Source organism: Drosophila bipectinata, unplaced genomic scaffold (assembly GCF_030179905.1).
Source record: "Drosophila bipectinata strain 14024-0381.07 unplaced genomic scaffold, DbipHiC1v2 scaffold_77, whole genome shotgun sequence".
NCBI classification, from domain to species: Eukaryota; Metazoa; Arthropoda; class Insecta; order Diptera; family Drosophilidae; genus Drosophila; species Drosophila bipectinata.
The window spans coordinates 689-26951 of NW_027223002.1; the positions used below are offsets into that span (position 1 = coordinate 689).

At 39.2% G+C, this 26263-nt stretch overlaps 6 protein-coding genes across 6 annotated transcripts; 2 read left to right on the forward strand and 4 right to left on the reverse strand.

Annotated features, from left to right (window-relative positions):
- The first annotated feature begins 503 nt into the window (after positions 1-503).
- LOC122321235 (histone H3-like) lies at positions 504-1058 on the forward strand. Its single transcript, XM_043210808.2, has one exon. It carries the CDS (start codon positions 529-531, stop codon positions 820-822), a length of 294 nt encoding a protein of 97 aa, XP_043066743.1. The 5' UTR covers positions 504-528; the 3' UTR covers positions 823-1058.
- Positions 1059-7377: 6319 nt separating this feature from the next.
- On the reverse strand, positions 7378-9240 carry LOC122321130 (uncharacterized). The gene has a single exon (XM_043210559.1). The coding sequence runs from the start codon at positions 9238-9240 to the stop codon at positions 7378-7380; it is 1863 nt and encodes a 620-aa protein (XP_043066494.1).
- Positions 9241-9829: 589 nt separating this feature from the next.
- LOC138927730 (uncharacterized) lies at positions 9830-11560 on the reverse strand. Its single transcript, XM_070282873.1, has 3 exons — positions 11482-11560; positions 10059-11281; positions 9830-9979 (listed from the first exon to the last, which is right to left on the reverse strand). The coding sequence occupies exons 1-3, from the start codon at positions 11558-11560 to the stop codon at positions 9830-9832; spliced, it is 1452 nt and encodes a 483-aa protein (XP_070138974.1).
- An 8880-nt stretch (positions 11561-20440) lies between these two features.
- Positions 20441-21229, forward strand: LOC122321216 (histone H1-like). Its single transcript, XM_043210793.2, has one exon. It carries the CDS (start codon positions 20470-20472, stop codon positions 21217-21219), a length of 750 nt encoding a protein of 249 aa, XP_043066728.1. The 5' UTR covers positions 20441-20469; the 3' UTR covers positions 21220-21229.
- A 484-nt stretch (positions 21230-21713) lies between these two features.
- LOC122321224 (histone H2B-like) lies at positions 21714-22085 on the reverse strand. The gene has a single exon (XM_043210797.2). It carries the CDS (start codon positions 22083-22085, stop codon positions 21714-21716), a length of 372 nt encoding a protein of 123 aa, XP_043066732.1.
- A 391-nt stretch (positions 22086-22476) lies between these two features.
- On the reverse strand, positions 22477-24605 carry LOC138927731 (myb-like protein Q). Its single transcript, XM_070282875.1, has 3 exons — positions 24424-24605; positions 23702-23909; positions 22477-23643 (listed from the first exon to the last, which is right to left on the reverse strand). The coding sequence occupies exons 1-3, from the start codon at positions 24603-24605 to the stop codon at positions 22477-22479; spliced, it is 1557 nt and encodes a 518-aa protein (XP_070138976.1).
- Between the last annotated feature and the right edge of the window lie 1658 nt (positions 24606-26263).

Consider the following 26263-nt stretch of genomic DNA (forward strand, 5'->3'; position numbering starts at 1 on the left):
ACTGAGCAATGAACAGTGAGCAAGTGAGCAACTGAGCAATGAACAGTGAGCAAGTGAGCAATATGAGTGAGTTGACTCTTTTGAAAAAAAAGAACAAGTGAACATGTTCACCTAAAAGAGCAGTATTTACACAACACTACCAAAAAGCGCTTCTTATATACACTTGTTACCACAACCCTTTCAATTCTAAGAATCAAAGTCTAACGGTATTTCTAACGCTCGCTCTCGCTCTAACTCTTATTGGCAAATGTAAATACCCAAACCTGAAAACATTGCACTTGTCATTTAGTATGGCTAACTTAACGCGGAAGGAGCCACCGCTCTTTATACCGATTCAACGAGAATTCGAAGAGTTCGGAGCGATATGCTTTTCCCGCTCTTCGTAAACCCAATAGACGAAATGGCATGTCGTTCTATCTCCCTCTTTTCAACCCTCGGCGTTTCTGGTATATAAAGAGGTAGCGAAACGGGCAGCACGTTTATTGTGTTATTAGAGGCGCGAAGAGAACAGTGAATTTGGAAATTGAAATGGCTCGTACAAAGCAGACTGCTCGTAAATCGACTGGTGGCAAGGCCCCACGCAAACAACTGGCTACAAAGGCCGCACGTAAAAGTGCGCCAGCCACCGGAGGAGTAAAGAAGCCCCATCGCTATCGCCCCGGAACTGTGGCTCTCCGTGAGATCCGTCGCTACCAGAAGAGTACTGAGCTGTTGATCCGTAGACTGCCATTCCAGCGGTTGGTGCGTGAAATAGCTCAGGATTTCAAGACAGATTTGCGCTTCCAGAGCTCTGCTGTGATGGCTTTGCAGGAAGCTAGCTGAGGAAAACCAACCAGCCCAAGACACCGCAAAAAAACCCAAGCCCCCTCCAATCTATATTAGGGAAAAAAGCTCGAGTGCCCTGGTCAACAAAATTGCGTCGTTGATCGGGAACGGTGAAAAATTTCATGTTGTTCCGCTTATCAAAGGGAACATCCATGAAACAAAGGTGCAAACCAAGACTGAAGAGCACTTCCGAATAGTGTCAAAATATCTGGACACTGTACAGAAAAACTATTACACGTACCAGCTGAAAAGCAGTAAGGGCCTACAAGTGGTAGTAAAGGGAATAGAACCTGATGTTACCGCCGAGGAAATAAAAACCGCCCTTAAAGAAAAGGGCTTCGCCGCCAAGAATGTTATTAACATTCTAAATAAAGATAAAAAGCCACAACCCCTCTTCAAGGTCGAGCTCGAGCCTGAAAGCAGGTCGCTGAAGAAGAACGAAGTCCACCCAATCTACAACCTGCAATATCTTTTGCATCGGAAAATCACTGTTGAAGAGCCACATAAACGTAACGGTCCAGTGCAATGCACTAATTGTCAAGAGTATGGACACACAAGGTCTTACTGCACACTTCGGGCTGTCTGTGTAGTCTGCGGGGACGCCCACAAGTCCGCTTGCTGCACTACAAACAAGGACAGTACCGTGAAGAAATGTGGAAACTGCGGAGGCAGCCATACGGCAAACTATAGAGGATGTATTGTGTATAAGGATTTAAGGAGTCGCATGCGTCAAGCGACCGCAACGCGCAACCAAAATCCACAGAATGCGTACGTTTCGTCAAAAACCACGCCAGACGTCTTCTTCGCCAAAGCTGCGAGATCCTCATTCGGTCCACTAAACACCACCAACGGCTTCTCCTATGCCGATGCTCTACGATCTGGAAGGGAAATTCCAATTCAGCCTAACTCTCAAAGCGCTCAACAGGCCCCAGAACAGCCACACAGCAAAACGAAAACTATGATGCTTACCCTCCAACAAAGTATGATGGAGCTTATGTCATTCATGAAAACGACCATGCAAACGCTTGTTCAAAACCAGAACATGGTGATACAGCTGCTCGTAGCACAACAGTCCAAATAATCTATGCAGGCGCTACGAATATCAATGTGGAACGCCAATGGTGTCTCACGGCATAAACTAGAATTGTCACAATTCTTGACCGAAAACCATATTGACGTTATGCTACTGGTGGAAACGCATCTTACAAGCAAATACAACTTTCATATAAGAGGCTACACAATCTACCGCACAGATCATCCAGATGGGAAAGCCCACGGCGGAACTGGAGTTCTAATCAGAGAACGAATTAAACACCATTTTCACAAAAGGTTTGCAACAAACTTCTTGCAGGCCACATCGATACAAATTCAGTCAAGCAACGGAATCCTTTCAATTGCTGCCGTTTACTGCCCTCCTCGCTTCTCAATCTCGGAAGGACAATTTATGGACTTCTACAATTCACTTGGGGATCGATTTATAGCCGCAGGAGACTACAACGCCAAACATACGCACTGGGGATCACGTCTAGTGACTCCCAAAGGAAGACAATTGTACAATGCAATTATAAATGTGAAAAATAAACTGGACTACGTTTCCCCTGGAAGTCCCACATACTGGCCAACAGACTCACGAAAGCTCCCAGACCTTATTGATTTTGCAGTGACAAAAAACATACCTCGCAATCTAATAAGTGCCAAAGCAGTCTCGGACTTATCATCAGACCACTCGCCTGTGCTTCTAACGCTTCTTCAAAGCCCAGAAATAACCGAACACCCCTTCAGTCTGACGACGACAAAAACAAACTGGCTAAAATACAAAAAGTACGTGAGTGCCCACATAGAACTCGCCCCGGATTTTAACATGGAATCGGACATCGACTACACTACGAGCGCCCTGGAAGAAGTACTCGTTGCGGCAGCTAAAATCTCTACTCCTCATAGGAAAGAAGTAGACGTGCGAGAAAAGAGGCGCACGCGTCGTGATTGGCAAAACAGCAGATCACCAGCTTCAAAACAACGCCTTAAGGAAGCAACCCGATCACTCGACCAGGCTCTTCACCAACAGGAAGAAAATGCACAGCTGAGGTACATCCAGAATCTCTCGCCAACAAGCACAAATTACCCCATGGGGAGGGCCCACCCAAATCTTAGTGCCCCAATTGAAACGACCACCCCGATAAGAAACTCTTCGGGATGCTGGGCTCGCAGCAACGAAGACCGAGCTGAAACTATTTATTCTAACAAATTTATTCCTCCTGCCAGTAATTCAGCCAGAGTCCTCCCCTCAGCCAGCCGCACCTCCATTCCGGCCGAACGAAATCGAAAAAGTCATAAGAGGGCTAAAACCAAAAAAGGCTCCCGGTGGTGACCTATTGACCCCAAAGATGCTGATCGAACTTCCAAAATGCGCTATAGAGGTCGTCTGCAAACTATTTAATGGAATCATTAATCTTGGCTATTTCCCAAAAAAGTGGAAGAAATCCATTATTATAATGATACCGAAGCCTGGAAAAGACCACACAATTCCGTCATCATACAGACCAATAAGCCTTCTATCTAGTTTGTCTAAACTGTTTGAAAAATGCTTGTTAAGGATGTAGACTCATGTTCCGGCCTACTTTTTAGAGGTTATTTCAAAAATTTTTTTTTGTAATAAAAAATAATGCGTTCGTTCCAATTTTCACATATGTTTTTATAGGCATCATAAACTATTTGAAAAAATTTTGTTTAATTTATTCTTGTGTAGTTTAATACACTATAGCATGCCAAAGTATGCATATAAAAAAAAAGGTAGGTCCCTGGCGCAGGTGATTTCGACTGCTAGAGTCATCCGAAAGAAAAAATTAGAATAGATTATTGTTTTGTAAGCTTATGGCTCTGTCCCGTACTAGAATGAAATATTTTCATCAATAAACAACAAAATGGCGAACTCACAAAAAAAAAAATTTTAAAAAATTTAAAAAATTTATCTTAAATTAATGATAAAAAAAAAACTAATCATTAAAAATAAATGATTCTAGTACGGGACAGAGGTGTTACTTTTTAGAACAACATATCCAAATTTCAGCTAGATCGGTACCATAGAATTTTGTGAATCACCTGCGCCGCACACAAAAATGTCGTTCCGAGAAAAACGCGTTTAAAGTATAGACGCTACCGAGAAACTCATACTTTTCGGTGTAGGCGCGCTCTCGATTATGGGCTGTATCTCTGTCATTATTTGATATTTTTATTTGAAACTTTAACAGTACATTCTTAATAAACAATACTATCGAAATGTGTGAAAAAAAAAAATCGATTTTTTCAACCTCACACATGAGACTACATCCTTAACTCGCATAATACCATATCTGGAAGCTTGCAATATCATCCCGGCACACCAATTTGGCTTTCGAAGAAACCATGGAACCATCGAACAAGTGAACAGATTAACATCCGAAATACGCTCAGCCTTCGAACAACGAGAATACTGCAGCGCTATTTTCCTCGACGTATCTCAAGCTTTCGACCGAGTTTGGCTCATCGGACTCATGCACAAAATTAAAACGTATTTGCCAACATACACCCACAAGCTACTGGAATCATACCTCTTCAATAGGGTATTCTCAGTGAGATGCAACGCAGCTACTTCGGGCGACTACACCATCGAAGCTGGAGTTCCACAGGGAAGCGCACTCGGGCCGTGTCTATATGTTTTGTATACTGCGGATATTCCTACGAGCGCACAACTAACAACGTCAACGTTCGCCGATGATACCGCTATTCTTAGTCGCTCCAGATGCCCAACGCAGGCAACAACCCAACTGGCTAATCATCTCACAATAGTGGAAAGGTGGCTGTCCGACTGGCGCATTAAAATAAACGAACAAAAGTGTAAACATATAACGTTTACTCTTAATAGACAAACATGCCCTCCGCTTTTACTAAACGGTATGCAGATCCCTCAAGCTAACGACATAACGTACCTTGGCGTTCACCTTGATAGACGACTTACCTGGCGTAAGCACATCGAATGCAAAAAGATGCATCTAAAACTGAAAGCCAGCAGCCTCCACTGGATCATAAACTCACGATCGCCACTGTGCCTGGACTACAAGTTACTACTGTACAATTCAGTCCTAAAGCCAATCTGGACGTATGGCTCCCAGCTGTGGGGGAACGCGAGCAGCAGCAACATAGACATCATACAGCGCGCACAATCAAAAATCTTGAGAACTATCACAGGGGCACCTTGGTATGTTCGCAACGAAAACATCCACCGAACATCCATTCAATTACAAATGCAACAGCAGCAGCAGCTGCGTCAACGACAGCAGCAGCAACAACAACAACAACAACTGCAAAATCATACAACACAAAATGATACTAATCCAAATGACAAGATTAATATTAAAAATAACAATAACAATACTAATATTAATAGCAATAAAAGAGATAGCATAAAAATCATATTTTCACCAAACTCTTCAGTTTCCGATTCGGAAACAAATGAATATGATAATAATAATATTAAGAAGAAGCAAAAACAAAAACAAAAATCAGTTCATAATACAGAAACCAATGATATGGCTGCCCAATTAATGGACATATTGGATGTAGATCAATTGGGTGGCTTGCTCGATGAGCTGCACCAATTGAGAACTGAAAATACAATATTGAAAAGCCAATTAAATGAAAATGATAATAATGATAATATCAATAATGATAATATACATAAATCAATTATAACATCCAACATGCCCATTATTAGGAAACGTATACATAATAAATCAAATGATTCAGATGAGGACTTTCCTCAGTTAATAAAAAAATCAAAAATAAAAACGCCATCGCCGCCACCGCCATCGTCATCGTCGTTGTCGCCGTTGGGTCGTCATCGACAGCAACAGCGACAGCAGCACCAGCAGCAGCATCATCATCGTCATCAATCAATCACCAATAATTATTACCGTGATTTGGTGATGGATGTTGTTGAGGATGATGATGATGATGACGTTGCCGATGATGATTTAAATATAAATGATAGCTCCTGCAGTAATAATGCACTCGGCGTTGGCATTGGCGACGATGACAACAATGATAAAACTGATGCTGATGTTGATGATGATGGGGGAATTGATTTGGCAATGGGCCCATCAACATCAACAGCAGCAGCAGCAGCAGCAGCAGCAGCAGCATCATCCAAATCTGCTAAATCTAAACAAAATAAAAAGAATAATAATAAAAAATCTAAAAATAATACTAATCTCAACACTAACATTAATAATAATAATATTAAGAATAAGAAAAATAATTCATCTACAACAACAACAATACCTGCCATAGCTGCTAAAACAGTAACAACAGCAACAACTCCAACAACAGCAACAGCTGCTGTAAATATAAATAGGAAAAATATTAAACCACCAATAATAGTAAGCTATAATCAAAATTTAAAAATTCTCAATACACAAATAGCAAACAAATTGAAACATAACAATTTCCTACTAAATATGATTAATAAAAATATCATAAATATACAAACAAATACATTTAACGATTCTGATTTAATAATTAATATGTTAAAAACTAATAATATTAAACATTTCACATTTACCCCAAAACATCTCAAACCCTATAATCTGATAATTAAAAAATTACCATCTAACATCTATAATGCAGATGACATAACGATGGCTTTAAAACAAAAAATTAACAATATAAATATTACCAAATTGGTTGAATATAAGAATAATTTATGGCAACTTCAAGTGGCCAAAACAATTGATATCCAGCAAATTGTAAATATCAATTGTTTGCTCAATTGCCGCATCAGCATTGAACAATTTAAACCAAATCCCAAAGATATACTACAATGCCATAAATGCCAACGTTTTACACATGTGGCCGCCAATTGCAACATAGCATACAGATGTGTTAAATGTGCCGAAGAGCATCTACCTGGCGAATGTAAAATTCAATTAAATTTAAATTCTAATGATAACAACAATGCTGAGCAAATGCAATTGACCAAACAATTGATAGTCTGTATCAATTGCAAAGGTAATCATACGGCCAATGCCAGAATTTGCCCAATAAGGCAACAACTAATCATGAAAAGGCAAAAAGCTAAAGAATTAAAAGAGGCTAAAAATATAAATAATAGCAAAATAAATCGTACCATTAAACATTATGCAAATATACAATCTAATATATCGTTTGCATCATTATTTAAACAGCAACAACAGCAATCATCATCATCACTGTTGAGGTCGGGGCGAGGTTGGTGCACGATTCTTTAAGCAAACATCGATTTAGTTGTTCTTTCCTTTATTCAAATCAAATGCTGGGCGCGCGAGCTAAAAAACTTCGTCGTTTTCCCTCGCCTCGTTAGCTTCACCTAGCGATCGCAAACGCCTCGTTCTTACGCCATTTTTTCATCTATCGATAAGCTTCCGTCTAGCATTTTTCAGAACTTATTCTAAACATTATTCAACACTAATATTAACGATTTAAACTTAAGTCTATGACGGCGGTAACATTCCCTCCCCCGTAATTGATCCCGATCCGTGGTCAGTTACCATTCTCCAAGCCGACGTCCAGAACTGCTACCATTGTTGCTGGTCTTTCTATAGCGCCATGCTGCGTCTTGATTGTCACCCGCCGAACTTGTCCATCGTTGGCCATCACTGCGTCAGTCACGCGTCCTTTTAGCCACAGGTTCCTGGGAAGAAGCTCATCCACGACTACGACGATGCTCCCGATGGTGATTGGAGGCACCTTCTCAAACCATTTGGTGCGCCTGGTTAATACGGGTGCATACTCCTTAACCCATCGTTGCCAAAAGCGGTCCCCGAAGCGCTGAGTCTCGTTCCATCTACGCTTCAGATTCATTCCCTCTTTCGGCAGCGGCTTGTATCCGTTCGCTGATCCTAGCAGCAGGTGGTTTGGAGTTAGGGCGGCGTCATCCTCTGAATCCAAACTTACAAACGTGAGAGGTCGCGAGTTGATGATAAATTGCGCCTCCATCAGTGCGTTTCTCAACCCCTCGTCGTTGAAAGAGTAACTTGGGCAAATGTTCTTCAAGATTCCTTTCGTTGTCCTGACGAGTCTCTCCCATGCTCCACCCATGTGCGGTGCTCCTGGTGGGTTGAATCGCCACTTTATGCCGTCGAACTTAATAGTGATCTTATCGTGCTCGATCTTTTTCAGCTCCTCGCGCACGGCTTTTTCCGTGGCTCTGAAATTCGTACCGTTGTCTGAGAATATTTCCCTCGGTGTCCCTCGAAGGGCCATAAAATTGGCTAGGCACATGATACATGAACTAGTATCTAGACTGTAGGCGATCTCAAAATGCACCGCGCGCAACGTAAGACAGGTGAACAGAGCTACCCATCTCTTCTCTTTGCGCCGGCCGACGTTCACCAACAACGGGCCAAAATAGTCGACGCCTGTATAGGTGAACGGCCTCTCGAAGCTTCCAACTCTTGCCCTCGGGATCGGTGCCATCTGGGGTGGTCTGGGGACCGCTCTGTCGATCTTGCATCGTTGGCATGTGTTTCGCACAGATTTGTGCAGTACTCGTAGCCGGCTGATATAAAACGAATTTTTGATGTCGTTTATTACAGTCTCATGAGCGAGGTGGTGGTACTTTTCGTGGAAGCTTCTAACTATGAGGTTGGTTATTCGGCATTCTGGAGCTAGTATGATGGCGTCCTCAGCTATGTCAACCGCGTTCAATCTGCCTCTAGTTCGTAGTACTCCATCGTTGCCCAGGTACGCGTTCAATCCGGCCAATCTGCTTCCCTTGAGGAGCGCCGGTCCCGCGGATAACGTTTTCATTTCTGCGGCGAAGGCGATGGCTTGAGATTGTTTATATAGCAGCATCTTTGCCTTACTAACATGAGCCGTTGTCGTGGTTTTTGGCATATCTTGTCCGGCACATTTCGCCCGCAGCCGATCGATGAACAGGATTACTAGCTCCACTGCTCTGTATAACCGCCGCCAATTTGAGAAATCGTGCGCGTTAAACATAACCACTGATTTCGTATGCGTCGTCATCACATGTTTCCGGATCTCCGAGGTATCGATGATGCTCTCCTGCTTCTTGGATATTGGCCAGTTGCTCGCATCGGTCTTCAGGAACTCCGGGCCCGTTATCCACGTCTCTTGTTGGGTTTGCCCGGTGACCTTGGTAGCTCCATCTGCTACGTTCAGCTTTGAAGGAATCCACCGCCATTGCTCGACCAGTGTTGTTTCCAGAATTTCGGCGACTCTGTGCATCACAAACTGATGAAAGTTGCGGGGGTCCATTGTTAGCCACTGCAGCACTGTCTTCGAGTCCGACCAGTATGTGGCGTTGTCAATTCGGAGGTTGCGTGTGCTCAGCACCTTTTGGGCTAAGCGTGCTCCCATAACTGCTGCCTGCAGCTCCATCCGCGGAATCGAAAGTGGTTTTAAAGGTGCCACCTTAGATTTCGCTATCACCAAAGATACGACGACTCTGTCATCCGTTGCCACGCGCAAGTAGCAGACTGCAGAATATGCTTGCTCGCTGGCGTCGACGAATGTATGGAGTCCAATTTGACATGGCTCCGATGTGGCTGTGGAAAAGCATCTAGGGACCTCGAAACTCCTTATGTCTTGCAAAATGGTTTTCCATTGGCGCCATTCTTCTAGAATTCTCTCAGGTAGCTCCTGATCCCATTCAATTTTTTGCCGCCATATGGACTGGAGGAGTATTTTTAGTCCGATCGTTTGGCATGATAAGAATCCCAATGGATCGAAGATCGACATCAAAACTTGTAATACTTCTCGCTTGGTAGGGACTGCGTTTTCCGCCAGCACATCACGCTTCAGCCTTGAAAATCTGCAGATAAATTTGAACATATCATTATGTGGGTCCCAGAACATGCCAAGTATCTTTTCTGTTGCACAAAAATCCACCGGCTTTTGGGTTTCAGCGTTGCCATTATCCTGCAAGCTTTTGAGTACTTCTTCCGAATTCGACGACCAGTTACGGATCTCAAATCCGCCTCTGCGATGTACTTCTATGACTTGTCTGGTGAATGGCCTCCTGCTCGTTCCTCATGCTATCGATGAAGTCGTCAACGTAGTGCGCCCTTTGGATGGCGTTTAAGGCCAATGGGAACTCTTCTTTGTGGGTTTCCGCGTTCTTATCTCGAACAAAGTGCGCTATAAACGGCGCGCAGCTTATCCCAAAAGTCATAGCTCGCATGACGTAGGTGACGTACTTTGTCGCTGCCTTTGTCATACCACAAAAATCGCTGCGCCTGCATATCCTCCTCGCGAATGTTGATCCTGTGAAACATTTCCGCAATATCACCGCAAATCGCTATTTTGTTGACCCGAAAGGCTAGCAAGACGTCTATGAGTGGGTTCAGGCAATCTGGTCCCCTGAGTAGGTAGTCATTTAGCGCGTATCCGTGTGCCTTTGCGGCTGCATCCCATACAAGCCTTATCTTTTTCGGCTTGTTTGGATTCAGCGCTATGAATATCGGCAGATACCATGTACGGCTGTTCTCCCGGCTGGTTTCTTCCTCGGATAGCTTAACCGCGTAGCCTTTGTCTAGGAGATTCCTGATTTGGACGTCAATCTTTTCGTACAGATCTGGTTCTTGAGAGACCTTTTTCCTCATGCAGGTAAGCCGCTTCAGAGCGTTACTCCGGCTCTCAGGGAGTTTGTCGATACCGCCGCGCCACGGAAGTCCAACTTCATATTTTCCGGACTTCTTTTGGCAGGTGCTTTCCAAAATTTTCACTGCCAGCTCATCTTCAGCTGAGTATAGCTTTCGTGGTATGAGCGCGTCCAGGTTGAAATGTTCCTTGATGTCATCATGGAGTTCTTGCCAGTCGCAGTCGCAGTGGTGCATGAAAATGGATCGTTGTGGGTTCGCCGATCCTTGGATGCTCCATCCTAGCATGCACTTCGATGCTATCGGCTCGTTCCATTTTCCTTCGCGGATCTTGCGTGGAACTGCTAGCTTCCAGTTGTTGGTTCCGATTAGCAAAGTCGGCTGGGCAGAGTAGGACCGTAGCGGCAAGTCTTTCAAATGCTGGAATCTGTCGCATAGCTCCTTCATGTTGACTGTCTGTCTCGGTAGTGCTAGGTTCTGAACGGTCTGGACGTTGTTCAACCAGTAAACCTTATCGCAGTTCATTTCCGAGATTTGGACGGATGCCTTTACGGATCCACTCTCGAGTCGAGTCGTCTCTGCGGTCCACTGCAAACACATTGGCGCTGCCTGGCCTTGTATTCCCAATCTTTGGAATACGGATGCATCTGCTAAGGTCACGGATGAACCTTCATCTAGAAAGGCGTAGATCTCAGTCTGCCTGCTGCCGTAATGCAGCTTGACTGGAATGATGCGAAAGAACTGACTTCCGTGATTGTCGTCTCGATGCGTACTCACGTGACTCTGTGGTCTGTCTTGACCGATTGTGTTGGAAACATATTCTGTATGAAGCAACTCATGGTGTCTCCTTGTACAGCCATTAATTCCGCAGTTCCCGGTTCGGCATCTGTTCCGGTGTACCTTGAGGCAGCAGAAACAGGCTTTACCCGCTCTGATTACCTGCCACCTGTGCTCCGCGTCAAGGTTCGAGAATACCTGACATTGTGCTGGGTTGTGACTCGGGTCGCCGCAAGCTACGCACCTCTGTTGAACTTGCTGCTGAGCTGCTTCCGTATGGATCGCGTTCGATCGTGTTTGTCCTCGTGCTGGTCCAGGCTCATCTGCCAGTCCCTTGTCCGGGCGGCGACTGTTGTGTGAATTAACTGCGCCCGTTTTGTAAAACGATGGCGCCACCACTAATGACGCTGCCTCTGCGATTTTATACAGCCAATCACTGAATGCCTTAACTGCGGCCACTCTATCGTCGCGGGGTTGCATTGCCCAGTTTAGCTTGTGTTGGTTAGGAAGCTTATCTACCAGCTCCTTGACCAACATTGGATTGTTGAGATGCGCCTTCAGATCGCACGCCTCCATAGTGGCAGACGTTTCGCACTGCCAGCGCGTACTCTATTAACGCCTCCAATCTGTCTTTGGGTGGTGCCAGTCTTCGCACCTTTTCCACCATTCTTTCTAGGATGTGCTCTGGTCTGCCGAAGAACATCTTCAAAGTGCTGATGACTTCTGGGACTAGGTTAGGAAGTAGGAGTTTATCTCTAACCAAGTCACGAGCTTTCCCTTTAAGCGACTTTTGCAGACGTAGCATGTTTTCCACATTCGTATATCCCGCTGCTGTCGTACTGTGTTCAAATGTGCTGATAAATAACGGCCAGTCCTCAGGATCCCCGCTGAATGTTGGAAGGTCCTTGGGTATAGCTTGCCGGGCCGCTATTTGAGTACTTGTAGGTGAATCTGTGGCTCGAAACATCCCAGCTACCGCTACGTCAGCGGGGTTCATCTGCATGAGAATTTTGTATTTTTCTTCTATGAACTTTGCCTCAGACTTTCTTTTCTCCTCGAGCATATCTAACAAGAGTTGGTTCTTGTTCGTGTCCGGATTTCCTTCCCGAACATTCATGTTCTCTCCGTTGCCGGCAGCATCGATTAACGTATCGACGGCTAGCGCTTTGCTGTGCGGTTCTGGGGTATCCATTGCGTCTTCACGTGTTTGAGACTGTACTGGTGATCTTTGCATACCGCTGAACGGTGCTATGTGGCTGCAACCCGCAAGACAGTAATCGCAACTCCAATCCTTGCTCTCAATGTCGTCCTCTACGCCGGCACACTCGAAATGGTACCACCTTCCGCAAACGTCGCACTGTACCCAATTTTCTGACGCCGTTTCGTTTTTATTCTCGCAAATTCTGCACACTTCAACGTTCATGCTTCGCGTCGTCCGGCGTGCTTGCAATATGGCGTCTGCTTTTCTTCTTCTTGGCTGCGTGCTTACTCGACCTAGCCTGTGGCTGCTAGGGACGCGACGCCTTACCTCTGCCTTTATCCGCAAGAGTTCTGGTTCTCCCCAAGAATAGCGTGCTCAACTCGACCTAGCCTTGGCTGCTAGGGACGCGACGCCTTCACTTTCGTTACTTCCAAAATTTGTCGCCTCCTGTCGGTCTAGCTGTTGTCTGCTAGCGACGCGACGCTGTTTTTCTGCCTTAGTCCGCAGGTAAGGAAGTTTTGGAGGAAGTTTTTTAGAAATGTTGAGGTCGGGGCGAGGTTGGTGCACGATTCTTTAAGCAAACATCGATTTGGTTGTTCTTTCCTTTATTCAAATCAAATGCTGGGCGCGCGAGCTAAAAAACTTCGTCGTTTTCCCTCGCCTCGTTAGCTTCACCTAGCGATCGCAAACGCCTCGTTCTTACGCCATTTTTTCATCTATCGATAAGCTTCCGTCTAGCATTTTTCAGAACTTATTCTAAACATTATTCAACACTAATATTAACGATTTAAACTTAAGTCTATGACGGCGGTAACAATCACCATCATCAATAATACCATTAACAATAACAAAACCTAACAAAAATAATATTAATATTAATCAACAACAACAACAACATAATAATATAAATAATAATAATACAACTGCAGTTAATTTCAAACGTATCAATGATGATATTCGTGAATTATACGGCAAAGACTTAAACTCGTGCATCACATTGATGCGCAATTTAACAATTAAATACAATAATAAACAATTAACGACAAATGACAAAGGACAATTATTACTTGAATTTATATATAATATGTCAATATGAAATTAAAAATCATGGCCCTTAATGTTAACGGTATTTACACAATTCGTAAACGTACCGAATTTGTAAATTTCTTAGCCAAACATAATCCACATGTAATTGCAATAGCCGAACATCATTTAAATCCCAATATCATAATCAATTCAAAAACCCATAATATAATATATCAAACAACAAATGCCATACGACCAAATTTAAATAATAACAATAACAATAACAATAACAATATAAATAACAAGAAAGGAAAGCTAACTTCGGGCGGAGCCGAAGTTTATATACCCTTGCAGTTAAAACCGGATATATATCGCAAACATCGGATATAGTTGGCCGATCCTTATCTGAATAGGAATATATAATCCAATTTATTACAATACAAAATCTAAAAAAAGTCCCAAACTTCTATCTTCGAAAATACGAAAGTTGATATTTCTACCAAATACCATTTCCGATCGTTCAGTTATATGGCAGCTATGAGATATAGTCGGCCGATCCTAATGAAATGCGGTAGGTTGGATTAACTGACAAAAAATAGAAAGCTGTATTAAATTCCAGCTTTCTATCTTCAAAAACACGAAAGTTGGGTCATTTCCGATCGTTCAGTTATATGGCAGCTATAGGATATAGTCGGCCGATCCTTATGAAATTTGGCATGACGTAATGTTTTGCCAAAAATAGCTCTAGTGTCAAATTTAAACTCTCTAACTCTAAAAACACCAAAGTTATACCTTTTCCGATCAATCAGTTATATGGCAGCTATAGGATATAGTCGGCCGATCCGGGCCGTTCCGACTTATATACTGCGTGCAAAGGAAAGAAGGGTGTGTGCAAAGTTTCAAGACGATAGCTTTAAAACTGAGAGACTAGTTCGCGTAGAAACAGACAGACGGACAGACAGACGGACAGACAGACGGACAGACGGACAGACGGACATGCTCATATCAACTCAGGAGGTGATCCTGATCAAGAATATATATACTTTATAGGGTCGGAGATGTCTCCTTCACTGCGTTGCACACTTTTGACCAAAATTATAATACCCTCTGCAAGGGTATAAAAATAAATATAAATCAACAGTTGCCATTTGTATAAGTAAAAATATAAATTATGAAATAATAAATATTAAACCACTAAAACATTTAGAAGTTTTAGCTATAAAAATCAAATATAAACAAAACAATAACCATAATCAAAAGAATAATAATCAAAATAATAATCAAAATATAATAATAGCTAGCATTTATAATAGGCCAAGAGATCCAATTGATATTAATGATTTTAATACACTTATGGATACACTAAGGCAAATACCAAATACCGATAATATCATCATTGGCGGTGATATAAATTCTAAACATCCCAGCTGGAATCTACCCGATAGAGATCCCATGCATATCAACACCAACGGTCGAACCTTATATAAATGGATTCTAGATAATCCAGATCTTATAATTGTTCCGTCCGATCGGCCAACAAGGCATACAATCAGGCAAAGGATGAGCTCATCCATTGATCTATTTATAACAACCTTAACGACCAAAATCGATATTAATACAATTAATAACGGATGCAAGACAATCGATGAATTCCCATCGGATCATCTCGCCATCCAAATTCAATTACAACTTAATAATCATAATTTAATCGCAAACAATAATAATAACAACAATAATAATAATAAAGTAATATATCAATATAATAAAATTAATACAATTAAATATAATAAATTAATCCTTCATAATATCAATAAATTAAATATTAATAATATAAATAATAGAAATATAAATAATAATGAAATTGATCAACATATTAATAATATAACTAACGCTATACAAATGGCAACTGAAACGGACAAAGTAATACCTAAATTAAAAATTAAATTAAATCAATATAAACCAAATAAATATATTAAACCTAATCCGAAATTGGAAAATTTAATAAATAAACGCAATCTAATGAGACGATACGTCTATCGACATAAAAACCTAATTGACGAACATCGAATACAATTGATTAAGCGTATAATCAAAGATCTCAATACACAAATTGAAAATATAATACAAAAGCAAAACGATAAGATAATATTCAATAAGTTAGATAAATTAAAAATTAACAATTTAAGCCACAAGGCAATTCAAAATCTAAATCCTAACATTAATCGTGCCTCATTACCATCAAATATGACACTAACTAATGAACAAGCCAATAATATTGATATACCATTTAATAATAATACAAATAATAATATTACAAATAATAATAATATAAATAATAATAATATAAATAATAATAATATAAATAATAATAATATAAATAATAATAATATAAATAAATTAATATTAACTAATGAATTTGACAAAATTAATGCATTAGCATGGCATTTTGAACAAATACATAAACAAAATGATAATATACAACCAAATAATAATAATAATAATAATAATAACAATAATAATAATATAAATTATAATCAATTTTTAAATAATATAAATAATAATTATAATAATCTAATACAGATGAATAATATAAATATTATAAATTTCGATAGCAATCGTACGGCTGATGGTAAATGGCGTAATGCCGATCCCAATGATTTTGGATTTACCACAGCCGATGAGCTGTTATCAATATTAAAAATGAAAAATAATAAAAAAACAATGGGTCCGGATCGTACCAGTAATTTCCTGCTAAAAAATCTCAATATATTTGTATTAAATTATATAACAAAAATTTTCAATCACTGTACAAACAATTCATATTTTCCAACCAGTTGGAAAAATATAAAAATCATACCCATTCTCAAGCCCAGAACGAATCCGACCCAATTAAAGAGTTACCGTCCCATTGCCATACTTTCAGCATTGGCAATGCTATACGAGGCAATAATATTAAAACGCATTAATCAACATATCGACAATAATAATATATTAAAAAACAATCAATATGGTTTCCGTAAATTCACTAGCACCAATCATGCACTCTTAGCGGCCAATAATTTCATATACGACGGCATATATAACCGCAAGGCGTCCATCGCATGCGGTCTGGACTTTGAAAAGGCTTTTGATACAGTCTGGATCAAGGGTATCCTATATAAATTAAGTATAGGTTACAATTTTGATCCATCATTGGCCAGTCTCATATGCTGTTACCTCACCGATCGGACATTCTTCGTATCCTCTACGGATACGAATGAATGTTCGATCGTGAGGCATGTGACAGCCGGGGTGCCGCAGGGTTCTCTATTAGCCCCAACTCTATTCAATTTATATCTAGCCGATATACCCGAATATACCAATACCCGTACCACTCAGCTATTACAGCTATTATATGCCGATGACATACTTATACTATGCTCAAATGCCTCAATGGCACATGCACAAAACGCAATAAACTCACATCTAGATCAATTATCATATTATTTTCAATTATGGAAACTTAAAATCAATCCTAACAAATGTAATAGCATAATCCTCAAAGGTCCTAATATAAAACACATTTACAAAAATGCCAAACATTTTATACCAAAAATTTATATTAATCATAACGTATTATTGGAGAATAGAACCCAAATTAGATATTTAGGCATCACCTATGACACTCAGCTCAATTTTAATGAGCATATTAATCATCTACTAAATACCGTCAAAGGTAAAATTAAAGAATTAAAAATCATCTTCCAATTGCTAAAATCTACAGATTATAAAAATAAAATTACAATAATGGCATACAAAAAATTACTACAACCCCTATTATTATATGGCCATCCAGCTTGGATGAGCATTGCCTCGAAACAAATGGAAAAGATCAGACGTCTTGAACGTAAAATTATTCGTACAATTATAACAAAATACAATAATAATGATAATGACAATAATAATAATGACAACAATGAACCAAAACATAAAAAGATAAGCAATATAAAATTATATCACCGTACCAAAATCAAACCAATCGATATTAAAGCAATTAATATATTGGAAAAATATATAACAACTAACAATATACCACAATATCCCATACCTTATAATTACCCATTACAATTACTAACCCCCAATCATTATAATCATCTCAAAAACATACATAAAATCATATATGATGCTAACGATAAACTCATATTCTACAATCGTAAAAATAACTCTATTGACCCAAATCAAGGTCTAGTCTGTTGCCAAACTATAAAATGAAATACTCTATATCCATTACTATACTATATCCTAAAAACTATACTCTATACTCTCTACTCTCTACTATAGAAATACTCTATACTATATATGTAACAAGTAAAAATATTAATAATTATTAATAATTATTATTTATACCCCCCCCCCCCCCCCCCCCCTACTACTTAGTAAGTAGTTTGTAATATTATTGTAATTTTTAGCTATTAAGTATGAAAACACTCACAAAAAACCATTCAACTATATTGCGGTTTTTTTACACAAAAAACTTTTTTCCGCACCTTATATATACTTTCAAGTAATTGAATTTTTAATCCAATTACAGTACCACCATGATGGATACGCCACACGATATAAGGCGCGTCTATTAATGAGACGGACAAGGTCCACATCAAAAGTGACCCATAAAACCGGATGATGACGTCTTTTGACAGCGTTGGCGACGACGACGATGACGTCGCCGTCGACAATAACAGCGGGTTGCTTTTAAGCGCCGATTTTTCCACTTCGGTATCGCGGGTTGAAAAGTAAGAGTAGAAGCCGTTTCTTTGGTTCACTGAACTTCTACGCTCGTTCTTTTGGTCGTTGCTCAATGAGCTCATTGCGTGGTACGTATTTTTTTTTTCAACAATGCACTAGTTTTGGTTTAGCACATTACAACTGTTATAAAAAAAAAAGCTTGTCTGTCGCTTTTTATAAATTGTATTTCAGTGTCTTTTCGCTTATATTGGCGATAATATAAGCGAAGTGAAGTTTTCCCGGAGCTCGGACAAAGCACGTCCGCTCAGTTCGGTAGTTCGATCCTGAAATTGGAGGCAGAAAATATTTGGAAATTATATGGACATGCATGCAAGTAGGGCAAGGGCATGTGGGGCATATGATGGTACAGTAGAGCTTCGATAAGTGGACTGTATATGTTAAATTTTATCGGTTATATATTTCCTGGAATTGAAGGCAGAAAATATATGGACATGCATGCAGGTACGGATATATGTAAGGGCATGTGGGCATGTGTTGGCACAGTAGAGCTTTGATAAGTGGACTGTATAATTGGGGGAACAGAAAAGTTATGTGGTGTAAAAAATGACACTGATTGAGGAAGATAAAAACAAATATTACGACAGCGGCAGACTGTTCGGTGAATTTGGAAATTCCGGAACAAATTCACACCGGTGGCCAATATTAATTATGCCTTCTTTTTGTCACCACACAATTTCACTGTTCACTTGCGAATTTTTCGCGGATTAATTGCACCAAAAAAATATGTATGTGCGTATGTATGTATGCGGATGCACATATGCCTCGACAGTTGGCAAGCGAATGGATAACGGAGAGGCCGAAAACGGCGAGGAATATGGGCAGCACACAAAACGGAGACGGATAGAAAAATTTGCCGAATTTTAAGATTATTATAAATTATTAGAAAATCTCAACCTGCCGTTGTGTCGGAAAACTCGGACTTGGAGTTGACACGGAGGGAAAAACAATCTTGCAGCAGTGTGAACGAAATTTAATGTTCGGATCACTGCTGAAGACCGGCAGAGAGATGGGGACGGAAAAATGTACTTATCTTTTGGCGGAACAATGCCGAGAACTGCTGGCAGAAGAAAATCCAGTAATTATCCGGCTCGAAGGACCAAAATGTGTAGGGGGCGTGGTTCCGCAAAAAGATTCCAGAAAAAATTAGAATGTTGAAATAAGAAGTCGGGGGCGTCTTTCGGATGGTATAACGCGGTCAGCTTTATTCGGCTGCTTACATGAGATTGACTTAAAAACTAGTACAAAAAGAGACGATCGACGACAACCAACGAGCGAGAGAGAGGGCACAGAGGGGCGAGTGTGGATGCGCTCTTCAGCGCGGGTGCGCTCTTTAGCGCGGGTGCGCTCTTCAGCGCGGATGCGCTCTTCAGCTGAGCGGCACGACGGCCCCTCACCTAAACAATATTGTCAAATGAAATTCATTAGTCCCAAGAACAAATTGTAGTTTATTTTTTGCGTTTTAATATGGTAACTAAAAGTTAAGTAAGAAAAGTTTATTGGTTATATGAACACATTCAGAATATAAATTACTAGCCTCAACGTATACCTTCGAGCTACCAGTGGAAAATATACAATCCATTTTTGAGACGAAAATTAATTTAGAATTTGTAAGATATGCAGAATGGGAAATAGATAAGATTTATTCAAATATTAAACATTTTAATTTATATTATTTTAGAAAAAGAATATTTTTTAGTACGAAAACAGTTTCTTAATGTCAAATGAAAGTTCATATTTTATCCAGGAAAGGGTCATTTTAAAAGCTATATTTAAGTATGAATACTTCATAAAAATATAATTACGTTTTGCATAGCTGGTAGTTGAAAGTTCAATTTAAGACTTTCAGTAGTAAATTAACAAAAAATACAACAATTTTATATTTTTAGATATTAAAATATTTAAGATATTAACATAAACGTGCACTTTCGGGTACCCAAAAAAAAGTATCGCATCTATATACGGCAACTGAGAAAGGTTTATCTCAAATTTTGAATATTTCAGATTCAAACGCAATTAAAACAAACATTAATTTTATTATCATAAGAACAAAATAATGAAAAACAATTACACCCTTTGAAAAAACATTTGTAACACAAATGAACTGTGCCAAACACATAGTCAAACTGCTCTCCTCCTCGATTCTCATCCGAACAGGGGATTTTGGATGCGGGCTATTTTTTGCATAAAAAAAGTTTATTTTTGTGAATAAAAATTTAAAGAATGTCTGATTCAGCAGTAGCTACATCCGCGTCTCCTGTGGCAGCTCCACCGGCGCCGGCTGAGAAGAAAGTAGCAGCCAAAAAGGCAACTGGATCTGCTGCCACAAAAGCGAAGAAGACCGCAGCACCACCATCGCATCCGCCAACTCAACAAATGGTAGACGCTTCAATTAAGAATTTGAAGGAGTGTGGGGGCTCCTCGCTTCTAGCAATCAAGAAGTACATCATTGCCACATACAAGTGCGATGCTCAGAAACTGGCTCCTTTCATCAAGAAGTACCTGAAGTCTGCTGTGGCCAATGGTAAGCTGATCCAGACGAAGGGAAAGGGTGCTTCTGGTTCCTTTAAATTATCGGCTTCAGCCAAAAAGGAGCCCAAGCCGAAGCCTTCTTCTGTTGAGAAAAAAACTAAAAGCAAGAAGGTATCGACCAAGAAGACCGGAGCCACCACTAAGAAGGCCGCGGGAGCTGCCGACAAGAAGCCGAAAACTAAAAAAGCCGTGGCTACCAAGAAGACAGCTGAAAAGAAGAAAACCGAGAAGGCCAAGGCAAAGGACGCTAAGAAGTCTGGTACCGTTAAGGCTAAAACAGTAGCAACAAAAGTGAAGCCATCATCGGCGAAACCAAAGGCAGCTAAAGCCCCAAAGGCTAAACCAGCTGCATCCGCTAAGCCCAAGAAGACGGTAAAGAAAGCACCAGCTCCTACTACCGCAAAGAAGCCGAAAGCTAAGACCACGGCAGCGAAAAAATAAATTGTGATAATGTGCATTATAATTGTACAGTTTCGCAATCGCAATTTTAGATTTCGATATCTAAAATTACATTAAACAAGCCCTTTTCAGGGCTACAATACATTTTTTAAAGAGAAAAAATATCAATTTTGCTTAGCTTGACATTTTAGAAGAGTATCTTAATCCTAATTGGATTCAAAATAGCAATCGTAATTTTGAAAATTGTATTAATATAAGAATATAATATATTATATAAATGCTAATACAGTATAAATATAAATTCCATCCATCCTAATTGGATTTAAAATAGCGATCGCGAATTGGCTATTTATTATCAGAATATAATATAGTATATTAATACTAAAACAACATAAATTAAATTTCAGTTTCTTACAAAAACGATTTCGAACAATTAATTTATTTACTTTTATTGAAAAATGGGTGTCTTTGATGAAATAATGTTGTGGCCCTGAAAAGGGCCTTTTTTCGATCATTCTGCCCATCAAGCGAGAAATCTACTTGGAGCTTGTATACTTGGTGACAGCCTTGGTTCCTTCACTGACGGCGTGCTTGGCCAACTCTCCAGGCAGGAGAAGGCGAACAGCCGTTTGGGTTTCCCGACTGGTGATGGTCGAGCGCTTGTTGTAATGCGCCAGACGCGATGCCTCAGCAGCAATACGCTCAAAGATATCGTTCACGAAGCTGTTCATTATACTCATAGCTTTAGACGAAATTCCAGTGTCTGGGTGGACCTGCTTCAGAACCTTGTAGATGTAGATGGCAGAGCTTTCCTTCCTCTTGCGCTTCTTCTTCTTATCGTTCTTGGTTATATTTTTCTGAGCTTTGCCAGCCTTCTTGGCTGCCTTTCCACTGGTTTTCGGCGGCATTATTACTTCAAAATTCACTTCACTTCCACTTATACCAAAGTTTTAATTTTAATTTTAATTTTTATTGTCACAGATTTGTTACAGAGTTTCTTACTTATACTCTATGAGGTTAATTCTAAGGTTGACAAGTTCTTAGGATTATTATGATTAGGTTTACAAGTGTTTATTGCCCTGCGCTTGTTGCTTATCCGGGTTTTAAAGATTATAGTTTGTGTAATGTTTTTATTTTTAATATCATGTTGATGTTCAGTTGACTAGTGTTTATTATGAAGTAGATTGCGAGGGAAAAAAGAAAAACCTGGTGGCAGTTTAGATTCAGTTTTTATGTCTTACAGCTAGGGGGAGTATTTACATTAATGTGGGGGAGGGGGCTATTTACAGGGGAATAGGGTTATTGGCATGTGTTGTATATAAGGTGCCTTGGATCATCCATCACCAAATCACGATAGTAATTTTTGGCGATTGATTGATGTCGATGTTGGTGACGATCCAATGCCGACGACGATTGTTGCAACAACGGTGGCGGTGACGATGGCGTTTTTATTTTTGATTTTTTTATTAACTGAGGAAAGTCCTCATCTGAATCATTTGATTTATTATGTATACGTTTCCTAATAATGGGCATGTTGGATGTTATAATTGATTTATGTATATTATCATTATTGATATTATCATTATTATCATTTTCATTTAATTGGCTTTTCAATATTGTATTTTCAGTTCTCAATTGGTGCAGCTCATCGAGCAAGCCACCCAATTGATCTACATCCAATATGTCCATTAATTGGGCAGCCATATCATTGGTTTCTGTATTATGAACTGATTTTTGTTTTTGTTTTTGCTTCTTCTTAATATTATTATTATCATATTCATTTGTTTCCGAATCGGAAACTGAAGAGTTTGGTGAAAATATGCTTTTTATGCTATCTCTTTTATTGCTATTAATATTAGTATTGTTATTGTTATTTTTAATATTAATCTTGTCATTTGGATTAGTATCATTTTGTGTTGTATGATTTTGCAGTTGTTGTTGTTGTTGTTGCTGCTGCTGTCGTTGACGCAGCTGCTGCTGCTGCTGCTGCTGTCGTTGATGATGATGCTGCTGCTGCTGCTGCTGTTGTTGCAGCTGCTGCTGCTGGTGTTGTTGTTGATGTTGCATTTGTGATATGATATGTTGTTGGGGATGATTTGGTTCATTCATATAAATGAATGATGGTTGGTGTTGGGGATGAGATAATATAAGCTGATTAGCTTGTTGTTGTTGTTGTTGCTGTTGCTGTTGCTGGAGTTGCAACAATTGTAAATGTTGTTGATTTGTTATTGTTGCTGTTGCTGTTGTTAATGGTGCCAATGGTGGTGGTGGCGGGGGTGGTGGTGGCATCGGCATCGACAGCGGCAGCGGTTGCTGTTGCTGTTGCTGTTGATTTTGATGATGTTGCCACCAAATTTGTTGTTGTTGCTGCTGTTGTTGCTGTTGCAACAATTGTGGCTGTTCTTGTTGATTTTGTTGATAATAACACCATTGTTGTCGATGTTGTTGTTGCTGTTGAACTAGTTGCTGTTTTTTATATTGTATATATTGTTGCTGCCATTGCTGTGGCGGCGGTGATGGTGACAATGTTAATAATTGTTCCAATGATGGTGATGTCGATATTGACAATGACGGTGACGGCGACTGTGACGGTGACGGTGACGGTGGCTGTGAACGTGATAATGGCATGGATGGTGCTGCCATTAACGTTGTCATTGCCGATGACGTCGTTGTCGTTGTCGTAGCCGTTGTCGTTGTCGTTGCCATTATTGTTGATGATGCTGTTATTAATTCTGATGTTGGTATATTTGATGATGCAGATGTTGTGGTCAATAAAAATAATTGATTTTGTTGATTTTGTTGTTCATCATGTTGTTGTATTATGAGATATTGATATTGAATTGGATTATTTACAATATCAATTGGTGTTTGTTGTTGTAATAATAATGGTGTTGATGTTGATGGATTAACATAATTATTATTATTGTTAATATTTGTGTTTGTAAAATTAGTGGTGGTGTTGGTATTGTTTGTAATAGTGGAAGTGAAAGAAGTGGTAAAAGTAGTGGCAGAAGTAGTAGTAGTAATATTATTGATAATTGAATTTTTCTCAATTATATCATCGATATTGATTATATTCGGATAAGAAATATCGGTTATGATGACAGTATTAGCATTATTATTATCGATGCTAGTGTTGTCGTTATTATTATTGTTGTTATTATTATTGTTATTGTTATTGTTATTGGCCGCAGCAGTGTTTATTGTTGTTGCAGCATATATGGCGGAAGTATCAATGTTGCCCACATCAGTAGTGGTGGTGGTGGTGGTAGTAGTAGCCACAACATTGATAGCAGCAAAGTTGCTGATGGCAGTGGTTGAGATTGAAGTAGGGGTGGTAATGGTGGTAATAGTAGGAGGAGTGGCATTGTCATTGGCAATGACGGCGTCAATGGCGATGGTGGTAGTGTTGCCAATGTCAGTGTCATTATTATTGGTGGTAGTGGCGGTGGTATCAGTGATATAATTATTATCATCATTATTTATATTTGATGAGATTTTAAATTTTCTATCATTATTATTATCTTTATCGTTGTCAATAGTTGTTGGTTTAATTTTATTATTATTATTTTTTGTATTTTTTGTATTAGTATTAGTATTTTTATTATTATTTTTGTTGCTATTATTTTTATTATTATCATCATCATTATCGTTGACGTCAGCAACGGCATGGATGTCTGCTGCCTTATAATGTTGAAGTTTAGCAGACAATACCGATGCTGGTGTCAATGATAAGGGTAGTTGTTTCTTATTTTTTGGCTGATTGCCTTTTTTATTATTTTTATTATTTGCATGATTTTTACTCATGATGTGATATAATTTAAAAAGTTTTTTATGAAGAATTTAAGAAATATAAGAAATATATATATATATACAAGAAAGAAATGAAATGAGAGAAAAATATGAAGAAAAATATATATATTCAAGTAAAGAGAGAAAATATATATATATTATAATAATAATAATTTGTGTATAAGAGATTTTTATATATATGTGTATATAAATGAGATAAAGGGGCGAATAAACTCCTAGAAATATATAACCTATAAAAAAAAAATTTAATAAATTTTGTTTGACCCTAATGCTGTATAAATTTGGTGTCGATTGTGCTGGCAGAGGGAGATATGATGTGCATAAATGAATATGCGCAACATAATCTACATGCGCATGCACATATACATACACGTATATGTGTACAGTCCAATAGAATGCGCAATATTATTAAGGGGTGGGATTTGATTTGATTTGAATTTAATTTCATTTGCAAAATTATACAAATGTTCTAATTCAGCTTTTTATTCTCTCTCTAAACAAAAATCCTTTCTTCTTCTTCGTCTTCTTCTTCTTCTTCCTTTCGTTGGTTCTTCTTATTGATTCTTAGTTAAATAGTATTAGTATATATTAAATTATTTTAGTAAAAGTAAATCAACAACTATTTATAGATATGTTTTTTTTTTTTTAGAAAATTTAAGTTTTTGATCTCTTTGCTTTTTGTTGTTGCACAATCCGCTCTTCTTCACTATTCTTTATATACACACACGCGCGTGCACCGCCACAACAACAACAGGGACACTGAGAACGCGCTTAAAATTTAAAAATTCAAAGCTAACGTAATAGTGTGTGTGTGTGTGTGCGTATGAGTGAAGGGGAATGGCTTATTATTATTAATTATTATCACTTTTTTTTGTGTTGAAATTTAGTTGGTTATTATTTAGGAACACTTGGATGTTCGCTCACCGGTGTGTTGTTGTTGTTATTCAGGATGCCACCAATTTTGGTGGTGGTGGTGGTAATTATCTATACCTATATATATATAGGACCCTACCTTTTGCCTAACAATAGTGCCGTCTCCTTCTCCTTTCTCCTTTCTCCTTCGACTCCTTCACTACGCCTTCACGCCTTCCTTGTCTTCTTTATCTTTTGCCTCTTTTACTCGTTGATTTGTTGGATTTATTGTTGTTGTTGTTTTTATAAATTTTTTTGCACTTTTTATTGTTTCAATATTGTTGTTTTTATTATTTTTAATTTTTGGTCTATTTTGGGACTTTTTCCACTGTTTTTATTGATTGTTACTTTTCCACTACTT